The sequence below is a fragment of the Triticum aestivum genome, chromosome 3B, assembly GCF_018294505.1.
Source record: "Triticum aestivum cultivar Chinese Spring chromosome 3B, IWGSC CS RefSeq v2.1, whole genome shotgun sequence".
NCBI lineage: Eukaryota > Viridiplantae > Streptophyta > Magnoliopsida > Poales > Poaceae > Triticum > Triticum aestivum.
In genome coordinates, this window is record NC_057801.1 from 130,823,150 (window position 1) to 130,836,860 (window position 13,711).

General features: G+C 44.8%; 1 protein-coding gene and 1 long non-coding RNA gene across 3 annotated transcripts; both read left to right on the forward strand.

Moving 5' to 3' along the window:
- The first annotated feature begins 501 nt into the window (after positions 1-501).
- LOC123068982 (FRIGIDA-like protein 4a) lies at positions 502-4,630 on the forward strand. Its single transcript, XM_044491693.1, has 3 exons — positions 502-1,843; positions 2,964-3,139; positions 3,932-4,630. Exons 1-3 carry the CDS (start codon positions 583-585, stop codon positions 4,364-4,366), a joined length of 1,872 nt encoding a protein of 623 aa, XP_044347628.1. The 5' UTR covers positions 502-582; the 3' UTR covers positions 4,367-4,630.
- A 455-nt stretch (positions 4,631-5,085) lies between these two features.
- Positions 5,086-8,441, forward strand: LOC123068983 (uncharacterized). 2 transcript variants are annotated; one of them, XR_006432184.1, is made up of 3 exons: positions 5,086-5,768; positions 6,712-7,711; positions 8,014-8,441. It is a non-coding gene; the product is annotated as an uncharacterized lncRNA (long non-coding RNA). The 2 variants fall into 2 exon arrangements; XR_006432183.1 differs by having other exon boundaries at positions 5,086-7,711.
- Positions 8,442-13,711: the final 5,270 nt, after the last annotated feature.

The window sequence follows — 13,711 nt, forward strand, 5'->3', positions numbered from 1 at the left end:
TGCCTCAATACAGTGTTCATTGTGGTCAAGCCAGCAAACATGTGGTATATAGATCCAAACTTGTTAGTCTCCAAGGCTTTGTCAGGAATTGATTTGTACATGTTAGACATGGAGTTGTGATCCTTTCTCGGCTTAGCATACACATCAATGTCATTCTCCTCTTCCTCTGGAGCATTGATCAATTTGGCCCATTCTGAGATAGTAAATTGATATCTTGTTTTTTCAGTCATCCAAACAATCTAACCATCGGGGTAGAAGTGAGCTGTGGAGTAGAATTGCATTATCGTCTCATCATTCCACTTTGTCAACTTCTGACCAACAAATGTATCTACTCCATTCATTCTCAAACTCTCATGCACACTTGAAAAATAGTCTTCATTGTCATCAATGTATTTTCAGTCTACTCATTTCATGTCACACAATAGGCTTTTTGTCCATTGACGGGTCCATAGGACGGTTGAGCCCATTAGGGTCCAGATGCAAGTCCAAACCAAAGCCCAGCTTCTGCCGTCTCAACACGGCCACGAAGCCATCTCGAAACTGCCCCCAATCCAACTCCAGCGCCTCCCAGCCCTCGCCGCCATGGCGACCACCGACGACCCCACCGCCACCGGCGAGGTCCGGCGCCTCCTCGAGCATCTCGACTCCCAGCAGCAACTGCTAGCCACCTGCCACGAAGCCTGGTCGCGCACGCTCGCGCACTTCGCCTCGCTCGACCAGGACGTCGCCTCCCGCTCCGCCTCCGTGGACGAGGCCCTTGCCGCCGCCGACGCGTCCACCTCCGAATCCCTCGCGGCGCTCGAGGCACGCGAGGCCTCCGTACCCGTGCGCCTCGCCGAGGCCTCCGACGCGCTCTCGGCCGCCCTCGCCGAGGCCGAGGCCGAATCCGCCGCGCCGCCGCCCGCCGACATCCGTGGCGCCCTCAGGTGGATATGCCGCCGCATGGACGCTGCCGCGCTCTGGCGCTTTATGGCCGCGCGCCGCAGGGAGCTCGCCGCCGTTCGTAAGGAGATCGCCCCCACCGTGGCGGCGTCCGTGGACCCACCCCGCCTCGTCCTCGATGTGCTCAGCGATTTCCTGGAGGCCGGCGAAGGCGCCGGTGAAGACCAGTGCTGGGTGCTCGGCATGCTGCTGCGCTCGTTGTTTGGTTCAGATGGGCGGAAGCCGCCGGAGATAGGAGATACGTTGGTTGAGAGGGCGTCTGTGGTTGCAAAGAACTGGTCTGAGCGGTTTGGGATCAAGAAAGACTCACCAGCTCCCATCAATGAGGAGGTGGAGATGACAGAAGCTGACAATGTTGATAATGCAGCGGTGCCAGATAAGAAAGTAGAGCAGGCAGATGCAAAAGAGGAGGAGGAAGAGGAGGAGGTGGAGGAGGTGGAGGAGGAGGAGGAGGAAGAAGAAGAGGAAGAAGAGGAAGAGGAAGAAGAAGAGGAAGACCAGGAGGAGCTGGTGGCTGCATCAGGTGATGAGGAGGAAGAGAACCCGGAGGAAGTAGACAATGAAACACAGGAGGACCCAGAGGAAGCGGGGATGGAAGCACTGAAGGAGAAGAAGGGAGAAGAGGTAAAGGTGGAGGTTCCTGCTGATGAGAAGATAGCTGAAGAAGCAGGGAAGAGCGAAGTTAAGGAAGAAACAAAGGCAACGGGGGAAGTTGTCAAGGAAGGGGAGAAGGGTGCATTGGGGCAAGTAGAGGCACATTTATTCCTGCAGATGATTGCGGCATTTGGACTGAAAGACAAATTTGATGGAGAGTTCTTGAAGAGCCTGTTTGTTGCTAACCGTCGAAGGAAGGAACTTGCGAGGTTTGCCTTTATCCTCGGGTTTGAGGAGACCGTCGCAGGTAATGATGACCTATTGGCATGGTTTTTAAATTTGTTACGTTTCTTATCTGATTTAGTAACAGGTCTTCAGTTCATTGAGTATGAGGATTGCGACGTTCTTTTGAGTTTACTTTGCAAATCAAGGCATTTTCTAGTTTGAGAAAGAAATGCCCTTAGAACCTGCATTTTCCTTACTTTACGCAACAACTTAAGATTCATTGCTTTCACCATATGTTTGATTTGGAAGTATGATTTCTGCATCTAAATAATCATGTAGACATGCTAAATATTCTTTTTATGACGTTCTTCTTGAGTTGTATTACAAGGTAGTAGTAGTGAGGTTGCTTTCTTCTTGGTGGTATACTCAGTATTTAGGGATTAGGACATACCACCTCCGTCCCATATTAAGTGTCGCTCAAATGGATGTATCTAGCACTGAAATACATTTAGATACATCTATTTCAGCGACACTTAATATGGGACGGTTCCAGAATATAAGGTGCATCAGTTTTTGTGCAAGCCAAACTTATGTATGTTTGACCAAGTTTATAGAATAATACATCACATCTACAATACAAAATCAATAAAATATGAAAACACTTTCCTGATGGATCTAATGGTACAGATTTGGTGTTGTAGATATTGATACTTTTTCCTAAAAACTTGGTCAAACATGTGTTTGACTTTTGAAAAAACTAATACACCTTATATTTTGGAACTGAGGGGGTATAAATTTAAGGAACTGAATTCTACATGAGCTTACTCATAAACAAAAAAATATCACAAGGTTTAGAATAAGTTTCGAAGGACCTTGTTAACTTGACAAATTTAAGCAGCTTCTTGCTTGTGCCTCCGGACTGCATTTCAACTGAGTGAATTGGTGAGAACAACGTACTTTTGAAGTTGCAATCTGTTTGTTTGTTTTCTTAGGGTTTGTTTAATAACCATCTAAAAGACTTGATTAATTGATAATCACAACTACTTCTAACTAGATTAACCTTTTGTTGAAGGTTCCGTATTGAGTTTCAAACTATACATGATTAGCATCTTATGTATTTTATCCAGATCTGGTGGTTACTATATTTTTAGTAGTTCGGAGAAAAGAAGACACGACTCAACTATTCTGTTATTACTTTGCAGATGTTGTTCAGGAATTGGTCACTTCAGGAAATGTAATCGAGGCTATATATATTGCTCATGAGGCATGTTTGCTTGAGCGATTTCCTCCTGCACCTCTTCTTAACTCTTATATAAAGGACTCAACTGAGAAGGCCCAGGCCATTCTGAGTAGTGGAAGACGCTCCAGTTCTTCTGTTGTAAGACTCCATCCCACTCTCTGAACTTGATTTCTTTTTGTTAAACTCATCATTCAGTTTGGTCATCGGTCCTTTTTCTGTCTGAATGCCTGCATGAAGATCATTGATGAAGGAAATGAAATTAGTGGCATGCCTTTGATTTAAACAACCTGCAGTTCTGTCATATCTGTGGCGTGCATCAGTTTTGGTATAGTAGTATTATGTGTATATCATTTCCACAAAAGCACTTACGCCTCTTAAATTTAAACAGTTGATTCAAAATTATAGTCCTTATCTGATTCATCAGTCGTCATGTTGAGTATCATTGAGTTCATAGATTAATTTGTTCCATGTAGTCCATCCAGACCACTGTTTTAGCCCTCGATTTGCTTGGTTTCCTGTTTCTGAGTTTGGATGCACTATTGCAAAAATTTATTTCTGTTGGTTAGCTGAGACTTCATCCGTTTGAAAATATAAGGCCTATTTTCTTGTTCAGCATGTAGATTTAGAAAGTCATGAAACCAAGAGACAATAATAAAGGGAAACGACCTTGCTTCCATGGTGTTAGTGTCGTGGGAATCGGAGAGAGATAAGTTAGTGTGGGTGTTCATATCAGTTGGAGAGAGGATATAAATTAGGCGAAAAGAGGAAAATCTCATTAAATTCATGAGCATTATCCCCAAGATTCGAGGCCTTAGCTACTTGCCTATGGGAAATGAAGCATGCCTTTTTCCTTTTTCCAGTTCTCTATCCATTTTCCAGTGCTTGGTAACTTGTGGCACTAAAGATAGGCTTCATGTTTCTTTTCTTCAGGAGGAGTCTAAGACCTTGGAGTGCAACGCCTGCAAGGCTATCATCAGGTGTGTCGAGTCCTGCCAGCTAGTATCAGTATTTAACATCGATCACTTAAAAAAGAAGGTGGCGAGGATGGATAGAGAGAAGGCTGATCGGAAGAGGCTAGGCAGCGGAAACAGATTCCAGAACAAGCGAGCACGGGGAGCAGCCGGACCTCAGTCCTTCCCTGCTTCCAAGTCCGCAAGGGCATCAGGCTCAGGCCCAGGCTACGGGCCATCATTCCAGAACCCAGTGTCCCGTTCCTTTGGTTACGCGGCTCGTGCTGGGTACGTGAACCCGGCTGCTGCTGCTCAGCCCTACTATGCGCCGGGGAGCATGGCAGCGCGGCGTGGCGGCGTGCTGTATGGTGGGCCTGGAGCAGCATTCGGGGCGCAGCAGCCGTACCACCGTTAAGGCCAGCCATAGCAGTTGATGTTGCTGGACCAATTGCTGTTTCTTGCTGATTTGTACCACCTTGCGTTGTAGTAACATTTATCCTTGCCGTGTTAACTCTTGGTCGACTGGATGCGATTTGAAGAGATTCAGTCTTAGTACATGCTGCTGCTTTCTTTTTGGTTGGCTCTGTATGCGAGATATCGTTTGTCTGAATGAAACTGTATGCTGAATGTTGTAGAGATTGAGCGCCATTGACACTATTCAAACCTGGATATGTCTTTATTTCTCCATGTGTAGATCAAATTTAGGTTCGGCTGGCTGAATGCATGTGCGTTGTCATGTAATAACAAAAAATAGTCGAACAATTGTTCTAATTCAGAAGAAGAATGTCGAACAAGATATCTTATACTCCCTTGAATTGAACCCTTTGACGGTCGCGCAATGTGCGCACGCTCAATGTGTCCACCTCGGACTAGGAGCCGTAATGAGAGAGAAAAACGCACAATCTGATTGGCTGTTTTTTTTTTGAGGGACGTTGTTGGTTGTTTTGATCGGTCTACCTTTCGTTGTTGGTTGTTCTCATTGTACCCCAGATAACACCTCCCCCTCCTTTCTTTCCTTATCTTCACCACGAAGGCACGCCATCTCTCTTGTTTCCTCTCACCTGCTGCCGCAACAACGCAACACCGCCCAAGCACGCGACCTGTTTCCTCTCACCTGCTGCCGCAACAACGCAACGCGACCTCCTCTCTCTCTCTCCCTCGTGTGATCCGCTCTCCCACACAGCTAGACGAACGCCTTCATCTCGAGCGGGTGAGTGGGTGATCGGAGAGGGCGGCGCTGGCGGTTTCGATCCGTGATCTTTCTCGACGCGGATGGCGGCGTATCGATCCGGTTGAAGCGGCTGGCGGCTTCCGGCCCAGGAGGCTTGGGGTGTTCGTGGCGGCTGCTAGGAGGTAGCGATGGGGTTCGGCGACCGGATGAGGAAAGGGCGCCGATCTCGCTCCTCCTGCTCCCAATCGCTGGCGCGGCCACCCCCCCCCCCCCCCCCCCCCCTTTCTCTATCAACTGGTGATGAACAGATTAATGTGTCCATGCATCTTGTTAGTTAGTAATATTAAGAAAATGAAGGTTGTTGCTGCCGTGAAAAGTTGATGGATGAGCTGCAGCGGATGGTCGATGATATGTGTTTGTAACATAGCCTTTGCACTCTCCTGGCATCAATTCTGTATGTAACCGTACTATGTCTGGCATAATTGGAGGACGAGGCAAGTCGATAAGTTGAGAAGGTCAACCGGTTGAAGCGAATCTCATTGTATAACCTGATAACTCTTTCACTTTGATTAGTGGAAGCAAGTAAGCTGTTGTTCTACGTACACGGAATGAAGGGTGAGGTGGACAAGCTCAAGCAGATCAATAGGTTTCTATATTATTCCACATATATGGGTTTGTGTGATGTTATTTTGGATTACTAAGATGTTTCATCTATAATGGAAATTATTGGCTATTAAAAATTAGTCTTGATTTACTATGACAATAGTTATTGGTTACAGCCATTAAAAAGACTGATTAGTTCTATCAGGTTATTTAAACTGCAACAAGGAATGAACATTACAGTTCTCTTTGATTTTTTTTTTATGTTTCCTCTTTTGTCTGATCTGAAATAATATGTCATGTCTATATATTCTACCCTACATCATCAGTTCCTTATACATTGCTCATAGGAGAATATTGTAATGGCACTTCATTAGTTGGTGGTAATAGACACAACTCCAGTCTTGCCATGTTAGTACAATTAATTTATTTCAATTCCAAACATGTATCATTTGTAGAAGATGTGCCACGAGTTAATGGACAGCTGGCCTTTGCAAGAGCATTGGGAGACATGAGCTGCTACTCGTACACACGTATTAGCTTTTGCACTGTCTAAATTAGTTTAATTTGAAACTTGGATGAAACAACCAAACAAACTTGATCTATCTTGATCATGTTAATTGAGCTATGCAGGGCACAATAAACATTCTGTTTTCTTATTTCTCTATTCCTCTTTATCGCTTTAGTTACACCAGTTTACTTTGTCATGTAATTTTTGTTCCATCATTATTGCAAAATATAGTTCAATCTGATCACATGGAGGAAAATGTCTTGAACCAATTGTTTGGTATCCACTAATGTGCAATTCAGTTGTAAGAAAATGTCTAATCTGAAGGTATGGATGGAGAGTTTGTTTGGCATAGAGTACACTGTGATATCTTTCTGTCGTGTTTCATCTGTCGAGCATGAATGTATGCGAAGTTCACTTTTATGTTGCACCTACTGTTAGATCTAGAGTATCACTGGCTGAATCTTTTGTTTGTGTTTAGTGTTGAAGCACAAAATAGAAGGGGGTGAACGAGAAGGCAATGGTTGACGGCAACCATGGGAGGAGGTCGGGGCATCGAACAGTATTGAGTTGGCGAATCCGGCGAGATGTGGTTCAAGCAAATGTTGATGGTGCGGCAATGAGAAGACCCTCTCTGTGAGCCATATCCCTCTCACTTGGCGTCTCGGTTTTTGTTTCTGGTGCTCCCTGTTTCTCTCCATTTTGGTGTTCGGTTCGTTGAAAACACCAGCTGCTAAGGTTCTTTAGACCATTGTGAGAAAGCATCCATACTTCCATAGGAAAAATCTTGCACTTACCAAATAGCAGTCTCAAAGTAGAGAGTGCAAGGAATATTTGATCATTGGCCAGATGTGGTGATGTGCATCTGCTGAATGAACCGTCCGTCCGGTCACCTCTATTTTATTTTGTGCTGATTATTGGTGAGTTTCAAACTTCCAATTTGATAGATCCTGCAGAAGAAGAGCATGGAGAACATCTCCCTCTTCCTATATATCTCAAATTGGACTTACAGGTGATCGATCCATGGAGTTGTAGTGTTTGTCAAATTGCTTGCAAGGGTGATTAGGATTTTATAGGTCACTATTTGATTTCTGTCATAATATTTAAACTACTACTGATCTTCTAATATGTTATTTGTTATTTCTTTCAGCTATCAGCTGGTCAGTTTTAATGTGTTTTCGACATTACGAGCCTATCACTTTTGATGTGTTGGTATTAGAATGAAACGGAGTTGCCATTTAAGTTTGCATCTACACTCTAATATTTATGCTTTTGAAGTACATGTCATTGCACAACTATTGATATATGATTCATATAGAACTTGATGAATTGCAGAGTTATACTTTCACGATTTTATAAGATACTGAAACCAGTTCGCCTTCTTTTTGATGAGGAGGTTCTCTTAGAAAATCGGCACCTGAAGGTCACTATTTTAATTCCTATAATCAATGGCTACAAAATGCTTCTAGCTCTACAATGAGGTTGGTAATGCAACTTATGTCATTAGTACTATACTGGTTCTTTTAATTGAACAAAATATGTAACCAGTTTTTCAGTTTTGAATACCTTTTTCTTAGAACAATGCATCTATTACGTATACAATATGATGATAGAATTGACAATATTGTTGTATAGCTTATTGGAGTATAACATGCCCTATTGATTTTATTTATGAAAAATCCTGGTTCGTTGCATGGTCTTGTTATCATAACTCTGCTTCATCAAGTTTTATTCTGGATCAGGCTGCTTTGCACACCGCGTGAACTCTGCTTTGCACTTGCAGCGATCGCGCCATTTCTGGAAGCGGCAAGGGCGGTGGGTTGTGCCTTTGCCGGTGCATCGCTTGACGCTCCACCTGGATGGCGCTGGGCTGGGAGCTGCGGGAAATACGTGTATTGAGGACCACGGTGTGCGGGGCATGTGTCTGATGCTAGACGTGATGGTCGGGCACCAGACTGTCATCGGCAACTACAAACAACAGAACATGCGAGTCGTCTACAACCTTGACAGAGCCATGCTATCCTTTGTGTCGGCGCACTATAACTGTTCTGAACAAAGGAAGAACTTGTAGTATTGATCACGTGAAATATGCCAATGTGGCAGTGGTACTGAATTGAAGCAACGATTTCTTTGAATGAAATGTGAACTGGAATGTAGAGCTGACAAAAAGGGTTGCTGGATGGGCTACTATATTGCTCTGTGTTATTTACAGCTGTGATCTTGCATGTAGTATAGGAAAGAAAGTGGAATGGACGCCACCTATCTGGCACCGCTGAGTTTCCGCTCAGGAGGCGCACCACGGGTGCGCCCCAACCACCAGTTCATATTACTTGTCGCTATGAATCCCTCCGATTGGAGGGAGTACTATATTTACCTTCCTAATTCTTTGTCCTAATGAGATGAAAACAGCCTCCTTTACCACTCTAGGGGACGGGAGTATGCGTGTTGAATACAGCTAGGACAAAATGATCTACGATTGAATCCATAGCTATTTTTAGGATTTGGCAGGTGTGATGTACAAACTCATTTTAAGCTATTTTTAAGTGAATCAATTAGTTCAATATTAGAGAGCAATAATTTAATGCCCCTCTGTTGTCACAGTGCCACAAAAGAATGTACAGAGACGTTGATCGAAGTTTTATATGCAAAAAAGTACACATCGAGCAAAACCAAACACATTGCTTCGAGTCATCACACCCTAGTTTTCTTTTGCCTCGCTCAGGTTTTATTCTTACTCTAACTGAAAAAATGTTTCTATACCTCACACCCCAGTTTTCTTCCTCGTCGCATTGTTCTCCGCCTCTCTGCATATGCCGTGTTCACATCTTAAACCAGGAATCAAAACACGTGCCCATTTCATCACATCATTTCACGGGATCGTTACACGAGCAAAGCTACAAATTACATGTTGTCATTTGGAGTTTCAGGTCGCACTGAGACCAAAAGCCAAAAAAATTCACAAATTGCTTTATAACACAGATTTGTTCAAATTACAACCATATATGCATGCATCATGCCATCACAATCAACAACAACGACAAAGCCTTTCAGTCGCAAACAAGTTGGATAGTCTAGAGTTGAAACCCATAAGATATCGAAACAAAGTCATGATTTTGGCACATGGATAGCTAACTTACATGCACTCGTGTCCATGACTAAATCTTTGATGATATTTCGGTCCTTCAGATCTGGGGCTGTCTGATCAGCTTGCTCAGCTGCTCTCGGGCAATGTTAACGTTTCTTGAATTGTGTCGAAGTTGTCTCGGTTCTGTATTATTTTGTTGCACCTTTATTTGCACTGGCGGCGACCTTTGATACCCGGTGTATGTAATCTGTTGCTTGGTTGCATTTTATGATCACTGGTGGCGACCTTTGATGCCCAGTTGATGTAATATGCCACAATTTCTTTATTGTATAGTGTAGGTTTATTCTTAGTTATTATGCCGTAATTTATTTATTGTGTAGTGTAGGTTAATTCCTAGTTACTGTATATGCTATCCAAAAAGGTTGAAAGCTCTGATGGAGGCGAACGGGCCAAAACTAGCGACGCTAATGCGTTTGTATGTATAGGGGTCCATAATTGAGCCAGCCCGCAACATACTATAGTTGGGCCTTAGCGCGTACATGTGGTATGGGCCCTTCATAGACCCGATCGGCCCACTATCATTACATTGGCCCATAACTCTCACGGGCCATTGGCAGGCCCAGCTGTTTGTTCAGTCCATATAGCTTTCAGACCATTAACAGTCTGAATATATTGCCGTCCTGAATTGGCCCAGAAGACACCATGAGCCTTTAGCATGCCGAAAAGTTGATTGGGCCTTAATTTTGACGAGTACTACACAAGCTCTTAGCAGGTCGAAATATACCTCGGGCCATTATTGGCCCAGTCATATGACGGGCCGTTAACAGGTAGAAATATACCTTAGGCCTTGGTTGGCCCGATCACATCATGGGCCTTTAACAGGCCGAAAGCTTACTCGAGCCTCCAACAGGCCAAAATATACCACAAGCCTTCAACAAGCCCAAAGTTAGGTTGGGCTGGAATGTTGCCACCGATGCCACGAGACGTTAATAGGCCGAATGTCACATCGGACCATAAAATGGGCCCATGTGTAGCACGGGCCGTTACTAGGCCGAAAGACACACCAGGCTAAAATGGGCCCATTTCTACAACGAGCCGCTAACAGGCCAAAAGACACACTGTCATAATTGGGCCCAAAGACATAGCAAACAATCAACGGGTCCGAACTGGCAGTGGGCCGTAAATGGGCCATGTGCAAGCAGGCTGTTAGTGAGTTGACCCGCTAACTGTTGCCTAAATCTTAAGGGCCTCCGACTAGGCTGGCCTTTTTAACTAGACGGACCACTATTGGGTCGTGTAGCATGCTGCCATTTCATTAGTATGTATCGTGCATTGGTCTGGATACATGTCGCAATGCGGAGCTGACAGGTGGTTTCTTTGGTGAATGAGAATTTAACACTTGGAAAATCGTCATTAACCGGGGCTGTTAACGGTTATCGAATCCAAAACCCGCGCCTGATAGCTTAACGACAACCCGTTGTTGGGGGAACATAGCAGAAATTCAAAATTTTCCTACGAGTCACCAAGATCTATCTAAGGAGAGACTAGCAACGAGAGAGAGGAGAGTGCATCTACATACCCTTGTAGATCGCCAAGCGGAAGCGTTCAAGATAACAGGGTTGAGGGAGTCGTACTCGTCGTGATCCAAATCACCAGAGATCCTAGTGCAGAACGGACGGCACCTCCGCGTTCAACACACATACATCCCGATGACGTCTCCCATGTCTTGATCCAGCAAGGAGAGAGGGAGAGGTTGAGGAAGACTCCGTCCAGCAGCAACACAACGGCGTGGTGGTGATGGAGGAGCGTGGTATTCCAGTAGGGCTTCGCCAAGCACCGCGAGAGATGAGGAGAAAGAGAGGTAGGGCTGCGCCAGGGAGAGGTGGAAACTCTTATGTTTGCAGCCCCAAATACCTCAACTATATATAGGGGAGAGGGAGGGGGCTGCGCCCCCTTTAGGGTTCCCACCCCAAGGGGCGCGGCAGCCCCCAGATCCCATCTAGGGTGCGGCCAAGGGGGGGGGGGGAAGAGGGGGAAACTTGCCCCCCAAGTAAGGTGGGTGCGCCCCTTCCCCAAACCCTAGGCGCCTTGGGCCCTTGTGGGGGGCGCACTAGCCCACCTGGGGCTGGTCCCCTCCCACACTTGGCCCATGCAGTCCTCTAGGGCCGGTGGCCCCACTTGGTGGACCCCCGGGACCCTCCCGGTGGTCCCGGTACGTTACCGATAACACCCGAAACTTTTCCGGTGACCAAAACAGGACTTCCCATATATAAATCTTTACCTCCGGACCATTCCAGAACTCCTCGTGACATCCGGGATATCATCCGGGACTCCGGACAACATTCGATAACCACATACAAACTTCCTTTATAACCTCAGCGTCATTGAACCTTAAGTGTGTAGACCCTACGGGTTCGGGAACCATGTAGACATGACCGAGACGTTCTCCGGTCAATAACCAACAGTGGGATCTGGATACCCATGTTGGCTCCCACATGTTCCACGATGATCTCATCGGATGAACCACGATGTCAAGGACTCAATCAATCCCGTATACAATTCCCTTTGTCTAGTGGTATTGTACTTGCCCGAGATTCGATCGTTGGTATGCCGATACCTTGTTCAATCTCGTTACCGGCAAGTCTCTTTACTCGTACCGTAACACATCATCCCGTGATCAACCCCTTGGTCACATTGTGCACATTATGATGATGTCGTACCGAGTGGGCCCAGAGATACCTCTCCGTTACACGGAGTGACAAATCCCAGTCTCGATTCGTGCCAACCCAACAGACACTTTCGGAGATACCCGTAGTGCACCTTTATAGCCACCCATTTACCTTATGACGTTTGGTACACCCAAAGCATTCCTACGGTATCCGAGAGTTGCACAATCTCATGGTCTAAGGAAATGATACTTGACATTAGAAAAGCTTTAGCATACGAACTACACGATCTTTGTGCTAGGCTTAGGATTGGGTCTTGTCCATCACATCATTCTCCTTAATGATGTGATCCTGTTATCAACGACATCCAATGTCCATGGTCAGGAAACCGTAACCATCTATTGATCAACGAGCTAGTCAATTAGAGGCTTACTAGGGACATGCTGTTGTCTATGTACCCACACATGTATCTGAGTTTCCTATCAATACAATTATAGCATGGATAATAAACGATTATCATGAACAAGGAAATATAATAATAATAACTAATTTATTATTGCCTCTAGGGCATATTTCCAACAGTCTCCCACTTGCACTACAGTCAATAATCTAGTTCACATCGCCATGTGATTAACATTGACAGGTCACATCGCCATGTGACCAACATCCAAAGAGTTTACTAGTGTCACTAAACTAGTTCACATCATCATGTGATTAAGACTCAATGAGTTCTGGGGTTTGATCATGTTTTGCTTGTGAGAAAGGTTTTAGTCAACGGGTCTGCAATATTCAGATCCGTTTGTACTTCGCAAATCTCTATGTCATATTGTAAATGCTGCTTACACGCTCCACTTGGAGCTATTCAAAATGGTTGCTCCACTATACGTATCCGGTTTGCTACTCAGAATCACTCGGATAGGTGTTAAAGCTTGCATCGACGTAATCCTTTACACCGAACTCTTTATGACCTCCATAATCGAGAAACATGTCCTTATTTATTCCAAGGACAATTTTTGACCGTTGTCCAATGATCCGTTCCTGGATCATTCTTGTACCCCTTGACTGACTCATGGCAAGGCACACTTCTGGTGCGGTACACAGCATAGCATACTATAGAGCCTACGTCTGAAGCATAGGGGACGACCTTCGTCCTTTCTCTCTCTTCTGCCGTGGTCGAGCTTTAACTCTTAACTTCATACCTTACAACTCAGGCAAGAACTCCTTCTTTGACTGATCCATCTTGAACACCTTCAAGATCATGTCAAGGTATGTGCTCATTTGAAAGTACCACTTAGCGTTTTTGATCTATCCTCATAGATCTTGATGCTCAATGTTCAAGCAGCTTATTCCAAGTTTTCTATTGAAAAACACTTTTCAAATAACCCTATATGCTTTCCAGAAATTCTACATCATTTCTGATCAACAATATGTCAATAACATATACTCATCAGAAATTCTATAGTGCTCCCACTCACTTCTTTGGAAATACAAGTTTCTTATAAACTTTGTATAAACCCAAAATCTTTGATCATCTCATCAAAGCGTACATTCCAACTCTGAGATGCTTACTCCAGTCCTTAGAAGGATTGCTGGAGCTTTGCATATTTGTTAGCATTCTTCAGGATTGACAAAACCTTCTGGTTGTATCACATACAACCTTTCCTCAAGGATATCGTCGAGGAAACAATGTTTTGACATCCTATCTGGAAGATTTCATAAATCATGCAGTA